This window comes from Elephas maximus, chromosome 19 (genome assembly GCF_024166365.1).
Source record: "Elephas maximus indicus isolate mEleMax1 chromosome 19, mEleMax1 primary haplotype, whole genome shotgun sequence".
In the NCBI taxonomy this organism is placed as follows: Eukaryota; Metazoa; Chordata; class Mammalia; order Proboscidea; family Elephantidae; genus Elephas; species Elephas maximus.
Window position 1 is genome coordinate 37,229,847 of NC_064837.1, and position 27,790 is coordinate 37,257,636.

At 44.7% G+C, this 27,790-nt stretch overlaps 1 protein-coding gene across 1 annotated transcript; it reads left to right on the forward strand.

The window, feature by feature from the left end:
* C19H17orf67 (chromosome 19 C17orf67 homolog) lies at positions 1-27,790 on the forward strand. The gene is made up of 4 exons (XM_049861339.1): positions 1-77; positions 5,080-5,221; positions 24,583-24,718; positions 27,419-27,790. The coding sequence occupies exons 1-3, from the start codon at positions 1-3 to the stop codon at positions 24,697-24,699; spliced, it is 336 nt and encodes a 111-aa protein (XP_049717296.1). The 3' UTR covers positions 24,700-24,718; positions 27,419-27,790.

Below are 27,790 nucleotides of genomic sequence, written 5' to 3' on the forward strand. Positions count from 1 at the left end.
ATGCCTGATGAGCCCTCTCCACCTGAGACCATGAACCACCATCCCAGAATGGAATATAGGTCCCTGACTCTGGAGCAGTATCGCCTCTCCAGTCAAACTGGAAGTTGACATTTGCTTTAAAAAAAAAAAATTGTATAAGTCATACAAGCTTACTTAGAGCTTACAGTCTAGTGGATGAAAAGGTTAAAAAAGTAAACAAAATATTTACATATTATGGTGAATGCTATAAGGAACCCTGGTGGTACAGTGGTTAAGCGTTCGGCTGCTAACTGCAAGGTTGAACCCACTAGCTGCTTTTCAGGAGAAAGACGTGGTAGCCTGCTTCTGCAAAGGTTTATAGCCTTGGAAACCCTACGGGGCGGTTCTACCTTGTCCTGTAGGGTCGCTATGAGTTGGAATGGAATCAATGGCAATGGCTTTTTTTTTTGTGGACCTAGGAAATTTAGAATTAAATATGTGGCTTACATCTGGGGCTCACATTATGTTTCTATTGGACAGCACTCATATAGATAAAAATCACTCATTTAAAAATACTTTTAGAGTCAAGTTACATTGGACACAACAGAAATCTGTAGTTAGGTTTAGAGTTTTTCCCCTGGTCCACAGAAGATATTTATTTGATATAACAAAACACTACAGTTAGTGTTAGATTCAACCACAAAGAGTGAAAGGAATGAAACAATTTGACAATGCATGAGAGGTTTAACGTGACAAGTATATTTTCCTGAAATAATGCTTCTAAAATGACTCAATTATTGAAAACCGTATGAAAACAGCAGGATGTTAATATCAACAGAGTGCAGAAAACCAAACATCAAATTTTGAGCAAATTAACGTACTAGGCAACTGTGCTAACAACCTGCTTTGTTTATAAGCAACTCAAAGTATCTTTCTACCAACGGAGTAGACAGAACAATGAGGTTTAATACAAGTTACCGAGTATTACCATAAACCTGGACAACTACGGATAGGGTATTATTTTCTTTTGAGCTGGCAAAAGTGATCACAGAAACAGTAAGTCATTTCTCTGCCTTGAGAATTTTATCCTAATCAAGGCCATACAGCTTCCAGACATGTTTTTGTAATATATTTAATAATAATTTCTTCCTTCAATATTATAGATGGCTTGAATTGAGAGTTTTATCCAAATCAATGCCACATACCTTCCAGATATATATATTTTTAAATAATTTTTATTGTGTTTTAAGTGAAAGTTTACAAATCAAGTCAGTCTGTCACATATAAACTTATATACACCTTACTACATACTCCCATTTACTCACCCCCTAATGAGTCAGCCTGCTCCCTCCTTCTGGTCTTTCCTTTCGTGACCGTTTTGCCGGTTTCTAACCCTCTCTACCCTCCCATCTCCCCTCTAGACAGGAGATGCCAACACAGTCTCAAGTGTCCACCTGATACAAGTAGCTCACTCCTCATCAGCATCTCTCTCCAACCCATTGTCCAGTCCAATCCATGTCTGATGAGTTGTCTTCGGGAATGGTTCCTGTTCTGGGCCAACAGAAGGTTTGGGGACCATGAGCGCCGGGATTCTTCTAGTCTCAGTCAGACCATTAAGTCTGGGTCCTTTTATGAGAGTTTGGGGTCTGCATCCCACTGTTCTCCTGCTCCCTCAGGGGTTCTCTGTTGTGCTCCCCGCCAGGGCAGTCATTGATTGTGGCCGGGCACCATCTAGTTCTTCTGGTCTCAGGATGATGTAAGTCTCTGGTTCATGTGGCCCTTTCTCAGATATATTTTTATAATATATTAAAAAATCTCTTCCTGTGATGTTTATAGGTGATTTGCATTTAAAAGGACCTCAGCTTATTGAGATTTTACTGTCTTTACGAAAATAACCTTAAGTGTGGAGTAAGGCTGCTTAAAATGTTGTTTACATCATATTGCATGAGGCACTGTAGGAGATGAAGGCAGACCTCTGAGGTTATAGGGCGTAATGAGAAGAGCACCGGGCTTGAAGACTGAAGACTAGGCCCTCCCCCAGCATTCATTGCTGTGTGAACTTGGACATTGTCATGGATTAAACTGTGTCCCCCCCAAATATCTGTCAGCTTGGCTAGGTCATGATTCCCTTGTATGATTGTCTACGATTTTATCTTCTGCTGTGGTTTCCCTATGTGATGTAAATCCTATCACTACGGTGTATTAAGATGGATTAGTGGCAGTTATACTGATGAGGTCTACCAAATTAGGTAGTGTCTTAAGCCAGTCTGTTTTGAGATATAAAAGAGAGAAGCGAGCAGACACGGGGACCTCATACCACCAAGAAAGCAGTGCCAGGAGCAGAGCGCTTCCTTTGGACCTGAGGTTCCTGCGCTGAGATGCTCCCAGACCAAGGGAACACTGATGACAAGGACCATTCTCAAGAGCTGACAGAGACAGAAAGCCTTCCCCTGGAGCTGGTGCCCTGAATTTGGACTTCTAGCCTACTAGACAGTGAGAGATTAACTTCTCTTTGTTAAAGCCATCCACTTGTGGTATTTCTGTTATAGCAGCACTAGATGACTAAGACAGACATGGTTTCACACCTGGACCTTGCTTTCCTTATTTGTAGAATGGAGCTGGAGGAGGGTGAAGAGTATTAGCTCCATGTAGCTCATACCTTATTCCTCATCCTTAATCACATCTCACCGGGTAGTTACTATTATCTCCTTTTTACAGGCGATAAAGCTGAAGTTCAGAAAGGGTAAGTGATTTACCTAAGGTTACGTTGCAGGAAAGGAACTCTGGTGGCACAACGGTTAAGTGCTCTTGGGGAGAAAGGCCTGACAATCTGTCCCTGTAATGATTACAGGCAAGAAAACCCTATGGGGCAGTTTTACTCTGTCACATGGGATCGGTGTGAGTCGAAATCGACTCGACGGCACTTAACAGCAACATGTTGCAGGAACCGGGTGAAGTTGACATTTGAACCCTGGTCTTTCTGGTTTTAAAGCCAGCTAATTCCAACCCACCCCAATCATGCTCCTTGCTAATTTTCCTGCCGCCGTCTCCAGTTACCAAAGCTAAAACAAAACCCATTGCCATCAAGCCGATTCCGACTCATAGCGGCCCTATGGGACAGAATAGAACTGCCCCATAGGGCTTCCAAGGAGCACCTGGTGGATTCGAACTACTGACCTTTTGGTTAACAGCCGTAGGTCTTAACCACTATGCCACCAGGGTTTCCCTCCAGTTACTGGGAGGGCCAGATTAGATTGGTGAATGGGCTTTGGAAAAAATGTCATAAAAATGCAAGTGTAAGAGATAGTGAATTAGCTCTCAATGAAACAGTAGGAATATAATCCAAAGCTACAGGTCAACGCTCGTAAAATACCGTGTGATATATACCTATTTAAATGAAAAGAATACCACAAGCTGCTTCCTACAATTCAAGCTCTGAAAATCATATTATAGAGGTCATTTCTTTCCTCGGGGGAAAAATGTACAGAATTTCGGAGGAAAACATTTCAATGAGCATATTAAAAACTCAGAACCAGATGCGTTTTGAATCACACCATCCATCCTCTTAGTCAAAGTGTAAACAAGCTTTGGGGCTCACGTGGCTTCCTTCAAGTGGATTGGCACCGTCCCTGGAAATTCATTCTGCAACAGGCGGAGAGAAGAACCAAGGCAAGATGAAGAAATTGCTCTTGCTTTTGCTGTCTCTCACCTTGTCGACGCTTTTCTCAGGTGGGTGTTGACTCCAAAAACACAGCCTCTTTCTATGACGACATGATAAACTGGAATAATAGTTTATGTAGTATCTTTAAAGTGATTTCTAAATTTCAAATACTATATAATGTATGGAGCCCTGGTGCCGCAGTGGTTAAGAACTTGGTGCTAACCCAAAGTTCAGCAGCTCGATTCTGGCAGCTCCTTGGAAACCTTAGGGGGCAGTTCTACTCTGTTCCAAAGGGTTGCTATGAGTCAGAATCCATTGACGGGAACAGGTTTGGTTTTGGTTTTATAGAAAGCATAGAGTCTAGGTACTTCAGTGCAGTTTTTTCGAGAATAGGCTTCCAGAATTGCTATCGTTAGGAATACATTATTGTTCTTAAAAAATTTTTTAAATGTACTTGAACTCTGGTTCTCAAAAATGCTGATCAATCTTCAACAATATCTTCTGTAGAGTTCATATGAGGTTATCCAAATTTGATTTATTATCGTTTATCTTTTTATTTTGTTATGTTAAAATTTAGTACCATAATATCTTTTCGAGTTTGTGTGTGATTATAAAAATTTAATATAATTTTATTATTGTAATATCTTATTTTTGGAAACTCTGGTTGCATAGTGGTTAAGTGCTATGGCTGCTAACCAAGAGGTCGGCAGTTCAAATCCACCAGGTGCTCCTTGGAAACTCTATGGGGCAGTTCTACTCTGTCCTACAGGGTCGCTATGAGTCGGAATCTACCCGATGGCAGTGGGTTTGGTTTTTTTTTGTTGTTGTTGTTAATATCTTATTTTTGGGTTTATGTGTGATTATCAAGTTTAACATGACTTCAATGACACTGTCATTTTCCAAGAGCCCTGGTGGCAGAGTGGTTAAAGCACTCGGCTGGTAACTAAAAGGTCAGCAGTTTGAACCCACCAGCCGTACTCCAGGAGAAAGATGTGGCAGTCTGCTTCCATAAAGATTACAGCCTTTGAAACCCTATGGGGCAGTTCTGCTCTGTCCTATAGGGTCACTATGAATCAGAATTGACCCAAGGGCAATGGGTTTGGTTTTGGTCATCTTCCAACAGCATTTTTAAACTTGTTTATTGTGTTGGGGACTTTAAAAAAGTCCCACCAAAGCAAACCTCAGGAAGAAGAAACACAGTGAGCAGAGAACTGAAGAAAAATAAGTGTTTAAAAGAAGCACATTAACACCCGCTTTTAAAGGAATGGAACATTGCCATAGATAAACGTGTTTAAGTTGCATAGCTTTTGCTTCGAGCGATCCATATTAGAACCAACTTAAAATTCCTCTCCGAGCCCAGCGGAATGCTTGTCCTTTGGGACAGGTCCCATAAAAGAACTTCTGTGTTTTTACCACAATTGAACTTGCAAATCCCTTGCCTTGGGTTTACGGAAATGGAGCTTGCACTCCGTGTGCCTGAGCCCTGTGGCTTTTTCGGAGGCCTCCCCGATTCTGAAGCAAAAGCAGGCCAAACAGCTCCTGAGATCCCGGCGGCAGGACCGGCCTCCGAGCAAACCTGGATTCCCTGATGAGCCAATGCGGGTGAGTGCCTGGCTTTGGCCATTTTAAAGAAAATGTAGTCATTTGAGCGCCCACTCATCGGGAAACCAAGCTTGGTGCTGGTGCCAGAGCGGGCGGGCTGTGGGGCCGAGGTGCTCTTAGGGCCTCTGGGGGAAGAGAGATGCCAGCCCACAGCCTTTCACCCAGGCATTTTCTCCTCTGGAGGTGCCAGCTCTGCTCACCTATTGCAAACATGGTATTTCAAATAGAAATAGTCAAGCAGATGGTGAGAGCCCCAGAATGGTGGGTGGATGCGGAGTGAGCCCACCCCTAAACTGGAGACTGGGGAGCTGTTTCCAGTGGTTCATTCCAACTCATCTTCTCCCTCCTGCCTCGGGCCCTGGGCAAGCAGCCCTGTCCAGACTCTCTGCCCAGGTGCTTTTCAGGATATTCCACCCTGACTTTGTCCCTTTGATTTCACCTTTAGCCTCAGCACTGCTTTGGGTTCATGGTGCCCACTTGCCTAGTCTTTCTGAACCAGGACACACTCCCCTGCCTTCGTTCTGTGATTTGAGGGGGTGCTAACAGACCATGCTGCGCTGGCCCTGGCTGGTTCCCACCTGGCTTGCCTCTGTCCTCCCATGGCTGGAGCAATGCTGACCTCGGTGATAGTTTTGCCCCACCCTGGTAAGGGTAAGTTTTGGTGACCCAGCAAAACTGGAATGTCTGGGAAGCGGTTTCTGCGGCCTGGGCTTATCTCCCATCCTGGGCCTGCTTCAGCCGGGCTGCGCACTCCTCCTTTCTTCTCTGCAGCTTCATGTCGAGGCGGGGAGGGGTCTGGAGCAGCTTTTATCTTCACTCCTTTACAGAATCATGTGAATGATTTGATTATTTCATTTAAAAGGCACTTATACCTTCAGCCAAAGATTAGACAGGCCCATAGAACAAACAGTAACACTCATAGCTCAACCACGTATATGAGACTAAATGAGCACACCAACCCAGGGGCAAGAATGAGAAGGCAGGAGGGGACAGGAAAGTGGGACGAATGGAAATGGGGAACCCAAGGTGGAGAAGAGGAGAGTGTTGACATGTTACAGGGTTGGCAACTGATGTCACAAACAATATGTGTATTAATTGTTTAGTGAGAAACTTATTTGCCTTGTAAACCTTCATCTAAAGCACAGTTAAAAAAAAAAGGCTCTTATTAAGATGTGGTATTGCATGGTGGTGTCAGACTGTCTGGGTTTGAATCTCCTCATTTTCTAAGCATGTAGCTTTTCTAAGCATGGACCTCAGTCTTCTCATCTATAAAATGGGTATAATAATAAATATTATTATTTCTAGTATTATAATATCATTATCATCAATAATAATATGAAATAACTCTTGAGGATAAAATAATTTGTGTAATACACTTAAAACTGTACTCAGAAAACAGTAACTGCTCCTTCTAGCGTTAAGGACCAGGCACTCTGTTAGGTACTGAGCAGCATAGATGAGTTGGCCTGGCTAGGTTTCTGCTCAGGGTTGGTGGTGGAGGCAGAGAAGGAAGCAGGTGACTGTTATACAGAGTGGTATAAAATTAATCAAGGACTTACCAGGCTGTTAAACGTCAATGTGGCTCTTTGTGTGTGTGTGCTGTGTGGTAGAAGAAAGAACAGGTGGCTCAGAATATATAGGGTACAGGGTGGGTGGGGACTGCAGAGGTGGGCAAGGGCAAGATCAAGAAGGATTTGGGTACCTTAGACTTTATCTTTGGTTCAGTAGAGAACAATTGAAGGATATTTTTAATGGGGGAGTACAGATTGGGGCCACCACCCACCTGTCAGTTTGTATTAGCGTGGTGGGTTGCGCATTGCTATGATGCTGGAAGCTCTGCTACTGGTATTTCAAATAGCAGCAGGGTCACCCATGGCGGGCAGGTTTCAGAGGAGCTTCCAGACTAAGACAGACTAGGAAGAAAGGCCTGGTTATGTACTTGGGAAAATTAGTTAATGAAAACCCTGTGGATCACAATACGACATTGTCCGATATAGTGCTGGAAGATGAGCACTAGGTTGGAAGGCCCTACACAGTAGCTGCAAGAAGGGACTTAAACACACCAATGACCATGAAGATGATGCAAGACTAGGCAATGTTTTGTTTTGTTATACATAAAGTCACCATGAGACGGAGCTGACTTGATGGCAACTAACAACAACAGATTCAGGTTTTAGATAGATTGTTCTAAGCGGTTAGAAGAGAAGCAGCCCACAATTGAAGTCTGGGGACACCAACATTTAGAGGTAGGCAGAGGAAGAGGAACCCTGAAGGGGTGGAGAGATGTAGGGGCAAAATCCAGAGAATGTGGGGTCACAGAGTAAGGGGGGAAGAGGGCTAGGGTGAGGGAGGGGGTGGGCATGGGCATGGGAGCAGGCAGAGAAGAGGGCAGAGATGAGGATGCCTGGATGAAGGGTCCTTGGGGGCTTCACTGGCCCCTTGTGCTTGTGGCCTGAAGGCAGGAGGAGTCTTTCTGGAGGCTCTTCCTCAAGGGCCCAGGGAGGCTGGAGGAAGCTGCTCTCCCTACAGGTGCTTCGGAGATAGCTCTACGGAAGCCCAAAGGCTGTTGCTTGGTGGTTTCTCACATAGCATCTGCACCTGGCTCCTTTGAGCTCTGCTTGTGGAGTAAAGGCTTTGCCCCAACTGTGGCATTTCAGACATCAGTCAGTAGGTGGGTTTGTACCGTGGCAGCTCAGCCCTCAGTGCTGAACTTGTGACCCTAAATCACTGCTTTGGATAGTTCATCCTCTGCTCGAGCCCTTCTGAGAGCTGCTTCTCTCACCACTTGTCTCTTCCTGGCTTCTGGTATCACGTGACTAATCCCCAGCTAGACTTTGACTTTGCAATTTACTGACTACCTGGCAATTTTGGGGGTCATCCTTAACTACACCTCTTAAGTGTTGTATTCATTTCCTAAGGCTGCCATAACAAATTACTGCAAACTTGGTGGCTTCAAGCAACAGAAATTTATTCTCTCACAGTTGCGGAGGCTGAAAATCTGAAATCAAGGTGTTGGTAGAGTTGGTTCCTTCTGAGCCTCTGAGGGAGAAGCCATTCCATGCCTTTTTCCTAGCTTCTGGTGGCTGCTGGCAATCCTTGGTGTTCCTTGGCTTGTAGCTACCTCACTCCCATCTCTACCTCGTCTTCACACGGCCTTCCCCTCTGTCTGTGTCTCTGTGCCTCAAACTTCCCTCTGCCTTTCTCTTACAAGGACGTCAGTCACTGGAGTTAGGGTCCACCCTAAACCCAGGATGATCTCATCTCAGGATCTTTAACTTAATTACATCTGCATAGACTTTTTCCAGATAAGGTCAAGTTTACAGGTTCTAAGGGCTAGGACTTAGACATACCTTTGTAGGCCACCATTCAACTCACTACAACTGTCTTGAACCTAACTGATACAGTTTCTCTGAGACTTAGAGACTATTGCTGACCCCTCCAACCATTTCCCGCCTGTGATGGTTAAGGTTGTGTGTCAACTTGGCTGGGCCATGATTCTCAGTGGCTTGGAAGTTATATGTAGTTTGTCAGTTACATAATGATGTAATCACCTCCATGATGAGATTTGATGTAATGTAATCACCTCCATGATGAGATCTGCTATGAGCAGCCAATCAGTTGAAAGGAAGTTTCCTTGGGAATGTGGCCTGCATACAATATGTATGAACTTACTGGCAAAGCTCACCGGTGTTTGCTCTGCTGTGAATCCTGCATTCGGCTTGTCATACTCTGATTTGAGCCAGCAGCCTGCCTTCTTACCTGCCCATCTTGAATTCGTCAGCCTTTGCAGCCTGTGAGCCAGCAGCCTACTGTCTGACCTGCCGATCTGGGGCTCATCAGTCACTGTGGCTTCATGAGTCAGGAGAAGCCTCCAGCTGACACCCACAGACTTGGGACTTTCTAGCCGCTATAACTGCATGAGCCATTTCCGTGATATAAATCTCTCTCTCTCTATATGTATATATGATTCACTGGTTTTGCTTCTCTAGAGAACCCAGCTGTCTTAGTCATTCAGGCTGCTATAACAGAATTACCACAGGTGAATGGTTTTAACAAAGAGAAATTTACTTTCTCATAGTCTAGTATGCTAGAGTTTCCAAGCTAGAAGTCCAAATTCAGGGCATTAGCTCTAGGTCAAGGCTTTCTTTCTCTGTAGGCTCTGGAGGAAGGTCCTTGTCATCAATCTTCCCCTGGACTAGGAGCTTCTCTGTGCAGGGACCCTGGGTCCAAAAGATGTGCTCTGTTCCCAGCCCTGTTTTCTTGGTGGTATGAGGTCCCCAGCTCTCTGCTTGCTTCCTTTTCTATCTCTTGTAAGATAAAAGGCAGTGCAGGTCACACCCCAGGGAAACTCACTTTATATTGGATGAGGGATGTGACCTTAGTAAGGGTGTTATAATCCCACCCTAATCCTCTAACGTAAAATTACCATCACAAAATGGAGGACAACCACAGAATACTGGGAATCATGGCCCAGCCAAATTGATACATGCATTTTTGGGGGGACATAATTCAATCCATGACACCAGCCTAAGACACTACCCCAGCCTGTATATAGTCCAATCCTTTATGTACTTCATCAAAACACTTGAATCCGATGTACAGAATCCTCAGTCACTCAGTCAAGTTTGGAAAAGTGGTCGTGTGACCTACATTTGAAATGTGAAATAAATAACCAATAAATTATTTGGTGACTAGTCTACACCAGTACTTCCCGACCAGGAATAATTTCCCTCCACCCCCTGCTCCCGGGGACATTTGGCAATGCGTGAGTGATTTTTGGTCATTACAATGGATGGGAGGGTTGCTACTGCTATCTTTTTTTTTTTTTAATTAATTTTTACTGTGCTTTAAAACAGTTTATAAATCAGGTCAGTCTCTCATACAAAAATTTACACCTTGCCATACTCTCCTAACTGCTCTCCCTCCAATGAGACAGCACAGTTCTTCCCTCTACTGTCTCTCCTTGTGTCCATTTGGGTAGCTTCTGGCCCCCTCTGCCCTCTCGTTCCCCCCTCCAGACAGGAGATACCAACATAGTCTCATGTTTCCACTTGATCCAAGAAGCTCGTTCTTCACCAGTATCATTTTCCATCCCCTATTCCAGTCCAATCCCTGTCTGAAGAGTTAGCTTTGGGAATGGTTCCTGTCCTGAGCTAACAGAAGGTCTGGGGACCATGGCCTCCAGGGTCCCCCCAGTCCCAGTCTGACCATTGAGTCTGGTCTTTTATGAGAATTGGGGGTCTGCATCTCGCTGCTCTTCTGCTCCCTCAGGGTTTCTCTGTTGAGTTCCCTGTCAGGACAGTCATCGGTTGTGGCTAGGGCTACTGGTATCTTGTAGGTAAAGGTCAGAGATGCTGCTAAACATCCTACGATGCATAGGACGGCCCCCCACATTAAAGAATTACCTGGCCCCCAGACCTTCTGTCAGCCCAAGACAAGAACCATTCCCAAAGCCAACTCTTCAGACAGGGATTGGACTGGACAATGGGATAGAAAATGATGCTTGTGAAAAATGATCTTGGATCAAGTAGACACATGAGACTGTGTTGGCATCGCCTGTCTGTAGTGGAGATGGGAGGGCAGAGGGGGTCAGAGGCTGGCCAAATGGCCATGAGGAGAGAGAGTGGAGGGAAGGAGTGTGCTGTTTCATTAGGGGGAGAGCAACTAAGAGTATATAGCAACGTGTATATAAATTTTTGTATGAGAGACTGACTTGATTTGTAAACTTTCACTTAAAGCACAATAAAAATTTAAAAAAAGCAAAGATGAGAAGATAAGGGGGCAGGGAAACAAGAGTGCTGGAATTGGAACAAACAGAACACAAAGGGAATGTCTACACATTGTGATAAAAGTAACTAATGTCACTAAACAATTTGTGTGGAAATTGTCAAACGGGAAACTGACTTGCTGTGTAAATGGTCAACAAAAACTAAATTAAAAAAGAAAAGAAAGATTGAAAAAAAGAATTACCTGGCCCCAAATGTCAATAGTGCTAAGGTTGAGGAACCCTGTCTACACAGTATCAAAGCTCTTTCTCTTTCAGTCTCTATCACTGTCACCCACAATTGCGCTTACACAAGCAGAATTGGCTGAATCAACAAGTAGTTTCTAGCATCATATTTTTCTAGGCACATGTTTCTTAATCTTGGCTGCACACTGGAGCCATCTGGGAAATTTAAACATTTGATGCCTGGGTCCTACTCCCAGTGAGGAGGCCTGGGATGTGGCCTGAGCATTGGTGTCTTGGGGGGTTTTGAAAGCTCCTTAGGAGGTGCCAGTGTGCAGCCAAGACTAAGAAGCACTGTGCTAGGCCTTCTGGAGGAGTTCAACGACACGTAATACACATCACCTGTAGTTGCAGGGGTATTGAAGGAGTCCCTTGGTGGTAGAAATGTTAAGCACTTGACTACTCACCAAAAGTTTGGCTGTTCGAACCCACCTAGAGGCGCCATGGAAGAAAGGTGATCTGCTTCTGAAAGGTCACAGCTTTGAAAACCCTATGAAGTGCAGTTCTATTCTGCAACATATGCGGTTGCCGTGAGTTGGAATCAACTCAGTGGCAACTTGTTTGGTTTTTTTGTTTTGTAATCTATTGGAAACGCAAAGGCTGACAGCATGAAGCGTCTAGAACACAGAGAGTAATCTGATGCAAAAGACCTCTTTAAAATCTTAAAAAGCAAAGATGTCACTTTGATGACTAAGGTGCGTCTGACCCAAGCAATGATATTTTCAGCCGCCTCATACGCATACGAGAGCCGGGCAATAAAAAAGGAAGACCAAAGAAGAATTGACACATTCGAATTGTGATGTTGGTGAAGGATATTGAATATACCATGGAACACCAGAACAAACAAACCAGTCTTGGAGGAAGGACAGCCAGAATGTTCCTTAGAAGTAAGGATGGCAAGACTTTGTCTTGCTTACTTTGGATATGTCATCAGGAAGGACCAGTCTCTAGAAAAGGACATCATGACTGGAAAAGTAGCGGGTCAGTGGAAAAGAAGGAGACCCTCAATGGAATGGATTGGCACAGTAACTGCAACAATGGGCTCGAACGTACCAACTATTGTGAGGATGGTACAGGACTAGGCAGTGTTTTGTTGCTATGAACAGGAGCCTGCTGGACAGCACCTAACAACAACATGTTAGAAGTTTAGAAAGAGCTTAAAGAGAGAGCGTGGGATGGCAGAGTGGTGCGTGCAGAAAGCGTTGCCTTAGCAGGCCAAGATGGGCACTTAATTAAATTTTACATTGGTTGTGTTCTGCTGAGCACCTGTATCTTTCCTTCGTTTGAGGTGCCCGTGTCCATTGTGTGGAGACAGACATGGAACCAGAATGTTCCGGCCTAGCGATTTGAGTTCTTTGATGAGGTTTTATGGTACAAGGAACTGTGGAATCTGAGAGGAGAGAGCCTCTAGTTCTAATTGGAAGGAAGAGGGAGGCTAGGAAGGCTTCACAGAGGAGGTGTCTACCCAGGCAGGACCTGAAGGATGAGAAGGAGTTTTCAGAGTAGGGGGTAGAGGTGAGGTGGGAAGAATATTCCACCCAGCTCTATTCCAGTCAACATCCTGCCGCTAACTAGGTGTGGACTTTGGGCAAATCATTTCCTTTTTCTGGAGCCTAATTTTATCTTCTGTGATATACAAAGTTTGGTCTAGAATCTGGCCTAGAAGATTCATTCCAGGTCTCATGTTCTGGGACCTTGTGGAATGTAAAGCTTGTGGAATGACACCATTTCTTGGTCCAGTCTGCATCTTGGCGGGAAGAGCCACAGGCAGCATGATATCAGCTTGGTCCAGGAGTCAGAGTGGTTTATTTAGAGGCCGCTAGAATGGTCTCTCTAAAAGACCGAGAACCTTTTCTTTTAAAGCTGGCCCAGCTTTCAGCTACATTAGACATTTAAACTATCTGTTCCCTCTCCTTGGGCTTCATTGTTCACTTTTCCTTTTTACAGATTTAATGAAAACAAAAGTAATAATATTAATCACCTGTTATGTAAAAAGAAGAGATTTTAACTGAGTGGCTGACTGACTGTTAAGATGATCCATGAACCATGTGATCATGGTTGCATCTGAATGTAAGATACAGTGGCACCACATTTATTAGCAGGTTGTGAAGAGGCAGCGAGACAGGACCTCTGGCAATAGGAAGGTCAGGGGTGGGCTGTAGAGTGGCCACTCGGGCTCACACCTTAGCAGCAAGGGAATGAAGGAGTTAAGCATCTAAGGATCTCCATCTTTGGGGACCACACATTCCTTCTCCTTACCTCCCACCCTCCTTTCTCTGTGTCAGCTAAGAAGCAGGGCCATTGTTTCTGCTTACAAACACCCCTTTGCTGAGGAAAAAGGCAGGATGAATGTGTCGTCCTGTATATTTGGAACTGCAAATATTGTGTGTGGGGGGACTGGGGGGGTATGCCTGTATGTGTGCGTGAGGGTGTGTGTGTATGTGTGTGTGTCTGGGGGTGTTTGTGTGTGTAAGAGTATGTGTGGGCATATATGTGTGTGAGGGTATGTGTGTGAAAGTGTGTTTGTATGAAGGCGTGTGGATATGTGTGTGTTTGTGAGGGTATGTGTGTATATTTGTGTGGGCGTGTGTATGAGGGAGGGTGTGTGAGTGTGTGTGTGTGAGGATGTGTGTGGGTATGTGTGTGAGGGTGTATGTATATGTATGTGTATGTATATGTGTGTGTACCTGAAGGTGTGTGGGCATATGCATGTTTGTGTGGGTGTGTGTGTATGTTTCTGTGTATGTGAGGGTGTGTGAACTTGTGTGTATGTGAGGGAGGGTGTGTGTGTTGGAAAAAGCCTTGCAGAATATTTTTTTCAGAAGGGCTAGATCGCAGTCCCTTCCCTTCCACTTTAACTTTGATTAGAGTATCTGGGCTACATGGAATGATGAAAGATGGCAACTGAAGGTTCTCTCAGGCCAGCGTGAAGGTCCTTGAATGTCACAGCAGGGTTGGGTTTCGTTCTGTACACAGTGGAGAGCCTTCAAGTGATTTTAAGCAAGGGGAATGATGTGGTTAGATCTGTTTTACAGGGACCATTTAGAGATTCAGGACACAGAGACTTTTAAACGCTGCCTTTCACATACTGTTATTTATGGGAAGTGGGAAGCGACATTTTTGGACATTTTATTGCACCTTCTTGCCATCTTACCCAGGAGACAAACAGATGGACTTGGGAAAAGAGTCGAGGTAGTGATCATTGGGGAATGCGGGTGCCCTTGGGAGTTGAGCCTTTGGGACTCATATGCCCACAGCTCCCTCTAAATTACCAAGAGATGGCTGGTTGGATCATTTTATTTTGCTTCTCCCCTCTGAGGGGCTATTCAAAAGGAAACCCTTTCAGAGAGGGAAGAGGCCATTGATGAGGGTAAACAAATGGTGCTTTGGGGAAAGATCAAGAATCCAAAATGAAAACAAGCATGAAGATTTGCAGTCACCTTTCCTCATGAACATCTATTAAACAGTGTTTATGATCTTAACACACTTGGCTTACATATTGGCAGATAGGTTTTCCGGAAACGGATTCAGACGAGCTGTGCCCACGCACACAAGGGGTTTGACTGTTTTGACAGCTTGTATTCTGCCATTTCACCGAGACAACTGTTCTTTTTTGACTGTGGGGTGGGAAGGAAACATGCTATTACAGTGATCGCTGGTGTGCCCCACCCTACCAAGGAAGGGCCAGCATCCACACAGAGGAATGGAGACGCCTTGGTGGGACCCTCCACTGAAGAAGGTATTGGGGAGAGCAACCAAAAAAGAGCCAAATGGCTCCGGGTAAGAAAGTAAGAGGGATTTTGAATGTTTGGAGGCAGCCAGGGAGGAAGAGAATAGAAGGCTTAGTAGTGGGGTCATGTAAAAAGGGGTTCGATGGAGAGAGAGAGGCAGGTGGGAAGGCTGGGGCTAAGGAGGGCACTTCCAGTGCTTCATTCCCTGTGGCAGGAAACAGCTGATATATTTATTTTACAGCAAAACTTGACATTGGAGTTGTTTTCTGCTCTGGGCTGTTATTATCCTCTGCTACCCTTCCCCCCACAAACAAAAACAAAAACAAAACCTGTTGCCTGTTGAGTCAATTCTGACTCATGACCTCCCCATGTGTTACAGAGTAGAATTGCTCCATAGGGTTTTCTTGTCTGTGTTCTTACTGGAAGCAGATCGCCAGCTCTTTTAGTGCTGCTAGGTGGGTTCAAACTGCGAACATCTTGGTCAGTAGTCAAGCACAAACTATTTGTGCCACCCAGGAACCTTCTGCTAACCCTAACCATTAGGAAAAGTCTGCTACACACAGCAACCTTGTGTTAGTGGTCCTCTGGGGAGGTGGATGGCAGGTGGTGTGTTGTGTGTTGGATGGATGGCAGGTGGTGTGTTGTGTGGGTGAAAGTGGCTGGCAGGAGAGGAAGATAATCACCAGAATCTGGAAGCTGTAGTGGTGGGTGGAGAAACGGATTGTGAGACTAATTCAGGAGAAACATAGCCCCCAAATCTTTAAGGATTTTGGGATGTAGTGTTCTAGATTTCACAGCGAATAGAATGGGCACTCTTGGAAGGCCGGGATATGCTTGGGGACGTCCTACCTGGAGACACTTAGGTTTCAGTTGAATTGACCTCCTAATTTAGACGAAGAGGCCCAAAGAGGTTTTTTTTGTGAGGACATTGTGCTAGGGAGCTCCTGGGTATAGTGAAGCCTCAGAACTGCAAAGAGGAAAGTATCTGCTTGGGGAGAAACTACTGAAGACGGCTATGTGGAAAAAAGGTTTGAGTTTGTGTTTAAAGGGAAGAAGGTAGAAAACTGTTCTAAGCTTTCCCTGGATTGTTTCCTCAGTCACGAGTGTGCTTACATTGGTTTTCAGGATTCGGGTTTAAACTCCTGATGCTCAAAATGTGGCCCCAGGCCGGTAGCCTGGCCCTCACCTGGGAGCTCTTTAGACCTGCAGGATCTTAGGCTTCTCCCCAGACCTCCTGGGGACAAATCTGGACTTCCATGAGATCCCTGAGGTGACAGCTAAGCACATTTAAGAAGCCCTGTCCTAAAGGACTGTAAAGGTGGCATTTAGCCTCTGTTCCCGGCATGCTGGGGACTGGGAACCAGTCCATGCTTATTTTGCTTTGAAACAATTGATCTTTCTTTCTCCCTGCTGACACTGCTCACTTGATTTCCAGTCTTCCAGCACACTTCATCCCTGCTGCTGTTCCCACTTCATGGCTTCTCCTGGTAGGTCTCCTTTGCTGGATTTATAGCCTCTGAATGAAAACAAAACAAAACAAAGAAAAGCCAGCTGCTATCAAATTGACTCTGACGCATGGCGACCCCTCGTGCGTCAGAGTAGAAATGTGCTCCATTGGGCTTTGGATGACTGATTTTTTTCAGAAGTAGATTGGCAGGCCTTTCTTTGAGGTTCTTTTATAAAATGGGATATAATTACAATTCCTATATCATAGACTTATTCTAAGAATGGAATCAGAGAATGCATACAAAGAGCTTAACTCAGTGCCTGACGCATTAGCTCTTATTCTTCTATTTAAAAAAAAAAAAAAAATTTTTTTTTTTTTTTAAAGCAGCCCCTTAATAAACACTTCTTGAAACATAACAAAGTAAAAGCCTCTGTGGCTTCTCACTGCCTATAGAATAAAGTCTCAGCTTGGGAAACAGAGCCCTTTAAAAACTAGTTCCAAGTCATCACTGTAGGTCCATCTCCTGCCCTTCCTCCAGGGTGATTTATGTTCCAGCCACCCAGACCTTCTCATTACTTCTCAAATAGGCCATCCTCTCTCCACTTTCAGCACCCCTTCCCAAATGGTTCCCTTTGCCTGCAATACCGTTCTCCCTTATCTCTGCCTGGTACCGTCCTATTCATCCCTAATGCCAGCTTCTCTATTTCTTTGGGAGCTGGTCCTGCTCTTTCTAGTGCTCACACACAAAACAGTACAATATGTTTATATAGGTATACCTATGTGCATGTGCATTTCTAGAAAAAGGACTAGAAAGATAAACAGTAGACTGTTAATGGTATCATGTCATCGAGGAGACTAGGATTCCAGTGATGAGCTAGAGAACTTTATATTTGATGTTTGAATATTCAATAATAATGTGGTCGTGCATTACTTGTGTAATTAAAAATAAAAAGCCAAGCAATTCATACTTATTGTAGAAAAATTGGAAATCAGGAGTCAAAAGAAGAAAAGAAAATCAGCTGTAGTCCTACTTCACCTTCCCCAAAACAACACTGTCATTTTTTGATGTATTTCTTTCCAATATTTTTGTGTATGTTTTTTAAACAGTGTAATCACACTGTATAATTTTGTATCCTGGTTTTCTCTTACTATCGTAACATATACATTTTCTCATATTGCTATAAACTCTTTTTAAACATCATTTTACTGAATTACCCTCTTATGCTAGATAGTTGGATCATTCCATTTTTTCTTATTATAAGTAATGCTGAATATTTTTATGCATAATGTAATTTCAATATCTTAAATTATTTGCTAGGGATATATTCCCAGGAAGCAAATTTCTGGGTCCAAGTATGTGAATACTTTTAAAGCTTATATTATCAACTTGCTTTCCAAAGGGTTTCTAACAATTTATGTTTATGTCCTTCAAGAGAGTGTCTCAGTAGAGGTTTTAAGGTAAAGATATAATAGGAGCATGATTATAGCATCTTAAATTGGAGGTCAGTTGGCTTTTGCTAGGAAGGCGGGGGGTGGGGAGTGGGTGTCGTGAGGAAGGAGAATGAGTCAAAAATGATTTGTAGGTTTCCGTATGGACAACTTGGTGCCATTCATTGGTGAGAAATCTGTGAGGGGAAGGAGCTGTGTAGGGTGATGTTGTGTTTCAAGTTCTTCTCTCATAGCACCTTCCTTTGTATTTCTTGCTTCTTCTACTCTTGCCTACTCTTGGTCAACTTGTATTTATCCTTCAAGACTCATCTTAATGAGAGACCTTCTTCATGCCCCTTCCTCCTCCAATGAAATAGAATCTCCGTCTAGCAGAGGGGAATCCCTAGGTGGTGCAAATGGTCGTTATGCATAGCTGCTAACTGAAAGGTTGGAGGTTTGAGCTCACCCAGAGGCACTTCAGAGGAAAGGCCAGAAGATCTACTTCTGAAGGATCACAACCATTGAAAACCCTATGGAGCACAGCTCTACTTTGACACACATGGGGTTGACCTGAGTCGGAACTAACTCAATGGCAACTGGTCTACCATAGCTCTTACAGCATTGGGACACTATTTTTGGCTTTATTATCTGTCTCTTCCACTACATTGCTTTAAATTGCTTGAAGAGATGGACGATTTGTTTCACTTCTGGGTCTCCAGTACTAAACACAGTATTTGGCATTTACTAGATGCTCATTGTACTTATTTCCATGACTTTCTTTGCTTTTCTCCAGGGGAGAGATTCTGTAGGATACAACTCTGCTGTAGAACCTGGAAGTCATTTCAAAGACATCTTTTCTATTGCCTCATTTAAATTCATTAAATTTCTCTTAAGCTTCCAAAATTTTAGGGAAGTTGTTTGCCAACTGCTGGGGTGAACCATGGAAATTCTTTAAAAAGATGACATTCAAGCTTAAATTATGTCTTTTGTGATTGCATCTGTAAGTGCTTGTGTATTCTGGGAATACGTCTTCCTAGGAAGCTTTCCATTTTGGCCTGTGCTTCTTTAAGGAATGTTCTTGTCGGGCAAGTATAAATCATATTAGCTTTATTGTAAGTAGTCTTTGTGAAATATGCTTTCATGCTTAGCCCCTTGACAAATATATGTAGTAACGCCATTACCCTTTTGTTCTCCATGATCTCAGGCATCAGCTTGGAGTGACGGAGAGATAAATAGTGTACAGCATTGATCCACCTTCCTTGAGGGCGGAGCCTCCGTGTCCCAGAGCAGTTAAGTTCTGAAGCACCCTTCTGCCTAGGTGATTACCTTGCTTTTGCTAATGAGCCAAATAATTCCTCCAAATGTTGATAGACTTCTAATTCCATGCAAATGTCACAGGTAGGATTTTTGGCTTCTTTGAAAGAGTTCCTGCCTTGATATATTAACTGTCCACTTTATGACTCTTAGCTGAGGTCAGGTTTTGGTGGGCTTTTAATTTTCTTATCACACCACGCCAGTGCCATAATAAAGGACTGCTTCCAACATCTGCTCTAATGACTGCAAAAGTATTTACTTAAATCACTACAGTTGGCATTTGACGTGGAACGCAGATACTGGTTTTTGTTTTGCTTTAATTTTTTCCCCCTTGAAGAAAGGAATCTAAAGAAATTAAAATTTATTTTCCATCTACCCTTACTTTCTTGGTCCAGGAACATTTGAGATTATCATTAATGCTGGGTTGCTTCTAACTCAGCCAGCGCAATTGTTGAATTTGTGGTTTTTAGCAGATTTTCAGTTTGGCTTTTCATCTTTGACTAATGATTGCTTTTAGGCTTTTGTGGCATATTCATTTTCCTAACATTTTAAAATAAATACTGAAATGTCATGGAAACGAGTGCTGGTTTCTGTGTGTGTGTGTACACGTGTGTGTATGTGTCTGTTTTGGTGGTTTTTCTTCAACAATGATTTCAGCTGCTCTTTAGGAGTGTGAAACAGATATTGATGCTCCGCTCTTTCCATACATTTTCCGTGAGTCGTTATAATGAGCAGATTGACATGGATGTCGAGGAACTTTCCAAGCAGGATTTAGTAAGAGCACAGGGAAAGACGTCGTGTCATTTATTCACTCACTCAATTCTACATTTTTCCAGTAAGTTTTATTAAGGTCCTACTATGTGCCAAAGGAGCCTTGGTGGCGTACTGGTTAAGTGCTCGGCTGCTAACTGAAAGGTCAGCAGTTCGAACCCACCAGCTGCTCCATGGAAAAAAGATGTGGCAGCCTGCTTCCGTAAAGACTACGGCCTTGGAAACCCTGTAGGGCAGTTCTACTTGGTCCTATAGGGTCTCTGTGTGTTGGAAACAACTTGATGGCAATGAGTTTGGCTTCTTTGGGACTATGTGCCAAGCACTGAGCCATATACTAGGTATACCTTGGTCACTACCCTTAAGCGGCCAGTTGGGTGTTTGGCTGGGAGGGACAGACATTCAACAAGCAAGGTCGCAAATGACCAAGTAGTTATGAAAGGTATATAAATGCTGCTATGTATCAGTGGTGACATTTGTTAATATCGTCACTGATCTCATCAGAAAAGTCTTTAAGTATTGGGAAACTTCAGGCTCATAGTAGTAGATACAAATTTTCCGAAATTCTAATTTCCCCTTGAAAGGTCAAATTTTATCACTTAGCAACAAGTACTGTCAGTTGTTTTCCTTGAAGTGACGGGCTCACTTCATTTATTTTTGAAAAGATAGCTCTCAAATATCCATATAAAAAGTATGGATATTTCTCAGGCAAACAATAGCCCAAGTGCTTTTCTTCTAGAAAGCCATTGTACTTCCGTGATATTCAGCCCAAGTGCTGCCTGTATCCTTCCCAGGGTGTCATTTTTACCGCTTCATCAGGGGCATTCTTTAGTGCAACTTGCGTTTTAAAATGTTTAAAAAATTTTTTATTTTATTGTGGTACATATATACGCAGGAGCTCTGGTGGCACAACAGTTAAGCGCAATGCTGCTAACCGAAAGGTTGGCAGTTTGAACCCACCCAGTGGATCCTTGGGAGAAAGACCTGGGAATCTGCTCCTATAAAGACTGCAGCCTAGGAAACCCTATCGGGCAGTTCTACTTTGTCTCATGGGGTTGCTATGAGTCAAAATTGACTCGACGGCACCTAGCAACAACAAGTACGTATATAACAACACGTGCCATTTCGACATTTTTCCTTGTACAATTCAGTGACATTAATTACGTTGTGCAACCATCAGCACTGTAAACTGGTGTGTTTTCATTTTATTTTTATTTTATTAACTGTGAGCATGTAGTGATGAAGGGAACTATGACTACTAACTAGTACAGCTGGGACCCCCTGCCTGATCCTGCTCTTGCCCCAGCAGTTTTACCCACCACTGCTTTTGCGCCATCAGTGTGAACACCAGCACAGTGAAAAGGCACATTTTTTTGTCTCAGTCTTCTGAAAATGGCTTTGACCTCGTGAATCCCTGAGGGGACTGCAGACCACACTCTGAAGATTGCTGTTCTTGTTTTCCATTCAACAAGCATTTATTGAAAGTTTCCTGTATAATTTCAACACTTTCCAAGCACTCAACTCCATAGCCTCAAGGCTTGCTCAGATCTTTCTTGTCTAATAGCAACAAAAATTAATAGCTAATGTTTGTTAGTCTTCCCATGTGCCAGGAATGGTGTGGTCAGCACACCAAGAAAGAGACTTTTAAACAGAGGTATGGGCAGATTTAAGGGAAACTACTAGGAAAGGTCAAAGCATCCTGGAGCTAACGACTCCTAGGCATGAAAGGAAGGGACAATGGTGGTTCAGTGATAGAATTCTTGCCTTCCATGTGGAAAACCTGGGTTTGATACCTGGCCAATTTACTTCTAGCATAGCCACCCTCATCTGTCAGGGGAAGCTTGTGTGCTGCTATCATGCTGAACAGGTTTCAGTGAGGCTTCCAGATTAAGGTGGAGTAGGAAGAAAGGCCTGGAGATCTACTTGCAAAAATCAGCCAGTGAAAACCCTATGGATCATCACAGTCCAATCTATAACCCATCATGGGGATGGCGCAGAACCGGGCAGTGTTTCCTTTTGTTGTGCATGGACAATAGGCATGAAGTGACAAGGAAAGGGAAGCAGCCAACTTGCTGTGACTCCTCAGGGAGTATTTAGAGGGTAAATACCCTGGCCTCTCTCTCTTTCTACTCTCCAATTTCCTGCTGGTGCCTTCCATTGGTCACAGCCACGGAAGGCCACAGGAAAGGGGAGGCTATGGTTGCAGTGCTTGTAGATGAGCCTCCCAGGGCGTAGGGCTGGGTGAAGGAGAGGAGAGGACAAACCTGGAGGCGCAAACGGGGACTATTTGGCTCAGAACCTTATCTGTATCATCTGATTTAATCCTGGCAACCCAGTGAAGTAAGTACTAGAACAATCCCCATCTTGCACATGGACAGACTGAGACCGGAGAGGTAAAGCAATATTGCAGAGTCTAGATTTGAATCAGACCCAAACCCAGAGCCAGTCTCAGACCCAGATCTTGTAGCCCCAATATCATACCACCGGGCAAGCAGCAGGCAGGAAGGAGGGAACATGCATTTCCTTCAGTGCACTGCTTACGTGGAATCGCTGACCAAGTAATGCTGTGTGTTGGGAAGTCTTTGTTCCTTATTTACAAGACTCCACACTGCCTTCCTGTTCTTCCCAATTACTATTCTTCTGGCCAAAAAATTCCCCGGACAGGGTAAGAATTCAGCCCAAAACTCATAAACATGTCCAGCCAGGAGCCAGGGGATCATTGTTGGGTCCCACAAGGAGCCTTCTCACCCCTTGGCTGACCCAGAGCTCTTTACCCACCGGTGGCCTGGAGACCAGGATACTGGGTGCATTTTGATGAGTTAAATGAAAACAATGATAATAACTGAAATAAACTTAAACTGCATGGGTCCTGGGGGAAAGCAAAAAAACAAAACAAAGCAAAGCAAAAACCCAGGAGAACTGGATACTTCATAATTCATTCCCTTGTGCACTAATTAAAAAAAATGCCATATTTAATATCTAATAAATGACGCAGACTTTCTAGAGGACGTTCTGGAAACTTAAAATTCTAAACTGAACTCCTTGTTGTTAAAACCCCATCAATGCCATAGATGGGTTTCCTTGATTTAGGATTTTTATGATATCTATATGCTAAGGAAACCCTGGTGGCGTAGTGGTTAAGTGCTACGGCTACTGACCAAAGGGCTGGCAGTTCAAATCCACCAGGCTTTCCTTGGAAACTCTATGGGGGCAGTTCTACTCTGTTCTATAGGGTTGCTATGAGTTGGAATCGACTCGACGGCACTGGGTTTGGTTTTTTTTTGGTTGGTATACATGCCGAGGAAACCCTGGTGGTGTACTGGCTAAGTGCTACAGCTGCTAACCAAAAGGTCGGCAGTTTGAATCCTCCAGGCGCTCCTTGGGCAGTTGTACTCTGTTCTATAGGGTTGCTATGAGTCGGAATTGACTCGACGGCACTGGGTTTGGTTTTTTGGTTTTTATACATGCCAAAATTATTTAATCTTGTCACAGATATTACTGATTATGTCCGCTTTCTCCTAGTGTGAAATGCCAATTCCCTGATTGCTGAACTGCTTTTTTTTTTTTGTTTTCCCAGAAATGTGTTTATATGATACAAATGGTTAACTGTTCAGCTACTAAACAAAAGGTTAGTGGCTCCAATCTACCCAGAAGTACCTGATGGTCCACTTCCAAAAGATTACAGCCATTGAAAACCCTATGCAACACAGTTCTGCTCCGACATTCTTGGGGTTGCCAAGAGTTGGAACTGACTCAATGGCAACTGGTTTGGTTTTTTTAAAAAATGTATTTATATTGATCTGTTTCCTGTATGCTCTGCAACGGTAACTCCAAAACTCACTGCTGTCTAGTCAAATCCGACTCATAGCAACCCTATAGGACACGGTAGAACTGCCCCATAGGGTTCCCAAGAAGCAGCTGGTGGATTCACCACGACCTTTTGGTTGGCAGCTGAGCTCTTAACCACTGCACCGCTAGGGTCTGCTATGGTATCCATTATATCGTTGTACCACCCAGGCTTCTCTCAGGTCTGTGTCAACAATATGTTGTTGTTAGTTGTTGTTGAGTTGATTCCAACTCATGACAACCCCATGTCTGCAGAGTAGAACTGCTCCATAGGGTTTTCAAGGCTGTGACCTTTTGGAAGCAGATTGCCAGGCCTGTCTTCCAAGGCACCTCTGGGTGGGTTCAATCCACCGACCTTGTGGCTAGTAGTCAAGTGCTTAACCATTCGTGCCACCTAGGACTCCTGTCAACAACATACATCCTCCAAATTAAAAATAATTTCCATCCTCATCTATTGTATTTTGGAGGGAACATCAGATTTACCTGCCCATACGTGAGTTGACCCATCTGATACTTCCACTAAAAAAATATGAAGTGAGCCAATGAAGTCCCTACTCTCAGGGGGTGGTCGCTGCTCAACAGAGTGACCAGGGCTAAGCCAGGTTGAGGGGAAGGGGGAGAGTCCAGGATGCTCTGGGAGCCTAGAGAGGTGGGGACATGGGAATCTGAGACGGCTTCCTGGAGGAAGTAACCTCTGAGGCTTGAGAAGCCAGACAGGAGTGAGACAGGAAAAAGAAAGCGCTGTGGTGTTCAGGCAGAGGCACTGCAACTCGCTATTGGCATGAACAAAAGCCTCTCTGCCATGGGTTTGTCCTGACAGGAGTACATGCATCACCTGCTCCACCTGGAGCATCGTGCTGAGGAGCAGTTCCTGGAGCACTGGCTGAATCCGCACTGCAAGCCCCACTGCGACAGGAATGTGATCCATCCCGTGTGAGGTGCCCTGGACCAGCTTGGTATGTTCCCTTCTCCTAGGCCTTCTGTTTTAGGGGGACAGTGGAGGACAGCATGTGCGTGGGCCTCTGAGAGCACGGCATTAGGGGAACCAGCTGCTCAGCTGGTTTGGGTTGGGCAGTAGCAAAAACAGAGCAGAAGTGATAGCCAGAAGCCAGATTGAGATACCCTGGGTGACACACAAGGAAGCCTGACCTCTACTGAGTCACCAAACCCATTGCCATCGAGTGGATTCCAACTCATAGCAATTCTATAGGACAGAGTAGAGCTGCCCCACAGGGTTTCCAAGGAGCGGCAGATGGATTCCGGCTCCCAACCTTTTAGTTAGCAGCTGTAGCTCTTAAAGACTGCACCCGATAGGGATGTGACCAGACTGCCATTGAGAAAGATCTCTCTGGAATGTAAATCTGGAGAAGGGTGGCTTGTGAGACTTGACCTTTTCCAGCATCTGTGGACTTGGCCAGGGACATTATCAACAGGATCTGCAACTTCTTTCCTAGGTCCTGCCTCCAGGCTCAACCCTGGCCACTTCCTCCTCCGCACCACAGCTGGCCCAGCCTGTCCTAAACCCAATCACCTTACTCTCCTGCCTTAGACTCTCCAGTAGCTCCCACTGCCTGACTACTGTCCCCGAGGCTGGGAATTTGCCCAGCCTGCACTTTCTCTCTTCCTCTCTCTCTGGGTTTACTCTTTGGCCCACGTAGACTGGACTGCCCAGTGCTTCCTACACGCCGTGCATTTCCTGCCTCACACTTTTGCTCCTAGGTGAGGCTGTTTGCCCTTCCCTGACTGTCTGTCTGTCTCTATCTCCTTCCCGTCTCTTTCCACGTCCTATTACATAAGGTAGCAAAACCCTTCAGAGCTAAACCCCCATAGATTTCATTCCTCCTCTGTGATTTTTTGGGATCAAGCAGACCAGTTGCTGTCGAGTCAATTCTGACTCATAGTGACCCTATAGGACAGAGTAGAACTGCCCCGTAGGGTTTCCAAGGAGTGCCTGGTAGATTTGAACTGCTGACCTTTTAGTTAGCAGCTGTAGCTCTTAACCACTATACCACCAGGGTTTCCAGACCCAGCAGGACAGGATGTGACTGGTTAAAAGAAATCTTATATCTTTGTTACTGTTATTGTTTATTTTGTGCTACCATGAATTGAAACAGGAGTGCTCCTTTAGACTCCTTTAGAGTATTGCTTTTAGTAACTTTGGGGTACCTTCACATAAATTCTCTCACTGGATCCTCATAACACCCCTCTGTCATCGCAGGGCATGCATCTTTAACCTCATTTTACAGATGAGCTAACCAAGTGTGATGAGGCTACTGACTCATGCTGGGCGGTGGATGGTCTGCCACTCCTCTGACAACCCCGAATCCTGCACGCTTCACTGGATGGCACTGCCCAGTTTTGTCGGAAGGTCGCAGAATTTTTGATGGGGCTTGAACAGTGGGAGGAGCATCTGCCAGGAGTGGAGTTCAAGTTCTGCCTTTGAGAAGCAGGGGCTCGTCCCACATCCCCCTTCTGGTCTTTCCAGCCTTGGGTGGGAGCCCTGTTCTATGTAAGTGCTCTGGTGTGTTTGGGCTGTTCCTGACTCCTAGGCTGCTGCCCTCCCATCAGCACCGAGGACCTTCATCCTCCAGGACTGGAAGCCCTTGCTTGGTTTCTCTCAGAAAACAGAACCATGACATGGTTAGGGGCAAGACTCTAGAATTGGGCAGAGCTTGGTTTGGCTCTCTGCGTTCCAGCTCTGTGGCCTTGGACAAGTCACCTAACTTCTTGAACCTCCATTTCTGCATCTGTATAATGGGGTAATAATGATGTCCATGGTGCCTATGGACTGGTGGCGCAGTGGGTAAAGCAATCTACTTCTAACTGAAAGGTTGGTGGTTCGCAGCCACCAGCGACTCGTCGGGAGAAAGACGTGGCAGTCTGCTTCCAAAGGAATTTACAGCTTTGGAAACCTGACGGCAGTGGGTTTTGGTTTTTACCATGCCTATGGAGCCCTGGTAGTGCAGTGGTTAAGAGTTCGGCGGCTAACCCAGGGCTCGGCAGCTTGAATCCACCAGCTGCTCCTTGGAAACCCTATGGGGCAGTTCTGCTCTGTCCTATAGGGTCGATATGAGTCAGAATCAACTCAATGGCAAGGGGTTTGGTTGATTTTGGATGATGCCTGAGGTGCCACAGAGTAACGGGTTCCATATGTGAAAGTACGCATTACCACTCTGCAGGCCAGTTCAGGGGAGGGGTTCCTGGGTCGAGTGAGCCCTATGACAACACGCCTCCAAGGGGTGACCTAGACCTCTGCCTCTGGGTGTGATAAGCCTCGCTTGTGAGTGTCCAGGGCTTGACTCCTGCAAAACACAGGGTTGCACAGCAAGGCCTCACTCCAGGCAGCTGCTGCTTACATGAAGACGGCAAGCAGAGACTGGAGGAGGTGTCAAGGTGGAATTTGGAGTCACTGACTGAATAGCCTTGGAAAAGGATGCCTAACTTCTCTGTCTCAATTTGCTCATCTGCAAAATGGTGATAGTGGTAGTTCCTCCCTCCCATGGTTGTTCTGTGGATTAGAAAAGTCAATGTACGGGAAAATTGTCAGTTCTGCCCTGGCACATACATAAGAAGTGCTAGCTGTTTCTTCTCATTCTTCTCCTTTTCCTCCTCCATCATCATCATCACCTTAACATTATTTTCTTGTTCTTTTCCAGCAAGCATTTTTTATAGGAGACAACCTGGATAATACCAAACCAGAACGGGGCTCCTTTCATTTGTTTTTGAACTGCGGAAATGGATGTCTTCAGACCTTGTGAAGTGCATGCATGTCAAAGGGTGTTTTGGGCATTGAGGGAACACGTATACGCTGCTGTATTTTAGTAACTTACCTAAGTCATTTAAACCAACAGCTTACAGTATAGACCCTCAAACCGCCTTCCTACCAGTTTGTAAAAGTGGGCAGAGCCAGAATCTTGCCAGGGCTGGGGGGCCTGGGGCCTCCAAAACAGGCATTGGAGCAGGGCTGACTGCCCTAAGACTTTGGAGTAGTGAAGCACACCATTTGGGGCCGCTGAGTTTTTGTTTTT

What these genes read in the sequence shown, in the direction of transcription:
- C19H17orf67 (XM_049861339.1), top strand. Translation starts at nt 1, where the DNA reads ATGCCTGATGAGCCCTCTCCACCTGAGACCATGAACCACCATCCCAGA. An exon ending in AGGTCCCTGACTCTGGAGCA is followed by an intron (nt 78 to 5,079) that starts GTATCGCCTCTC and finishes ACGGAAATGGAG; the next exon opens with CTTGCACTCCGTGTGCCTGA. An exon ending in TCCCTGATGAGCCAATGCGG is followed by an intron (nt 5,222 to 24,582) that starts GTGAGTGCCTGG and finishes TTGTCCTGACAG; the next exon opens with GAGTACATGCATCACCTGCT.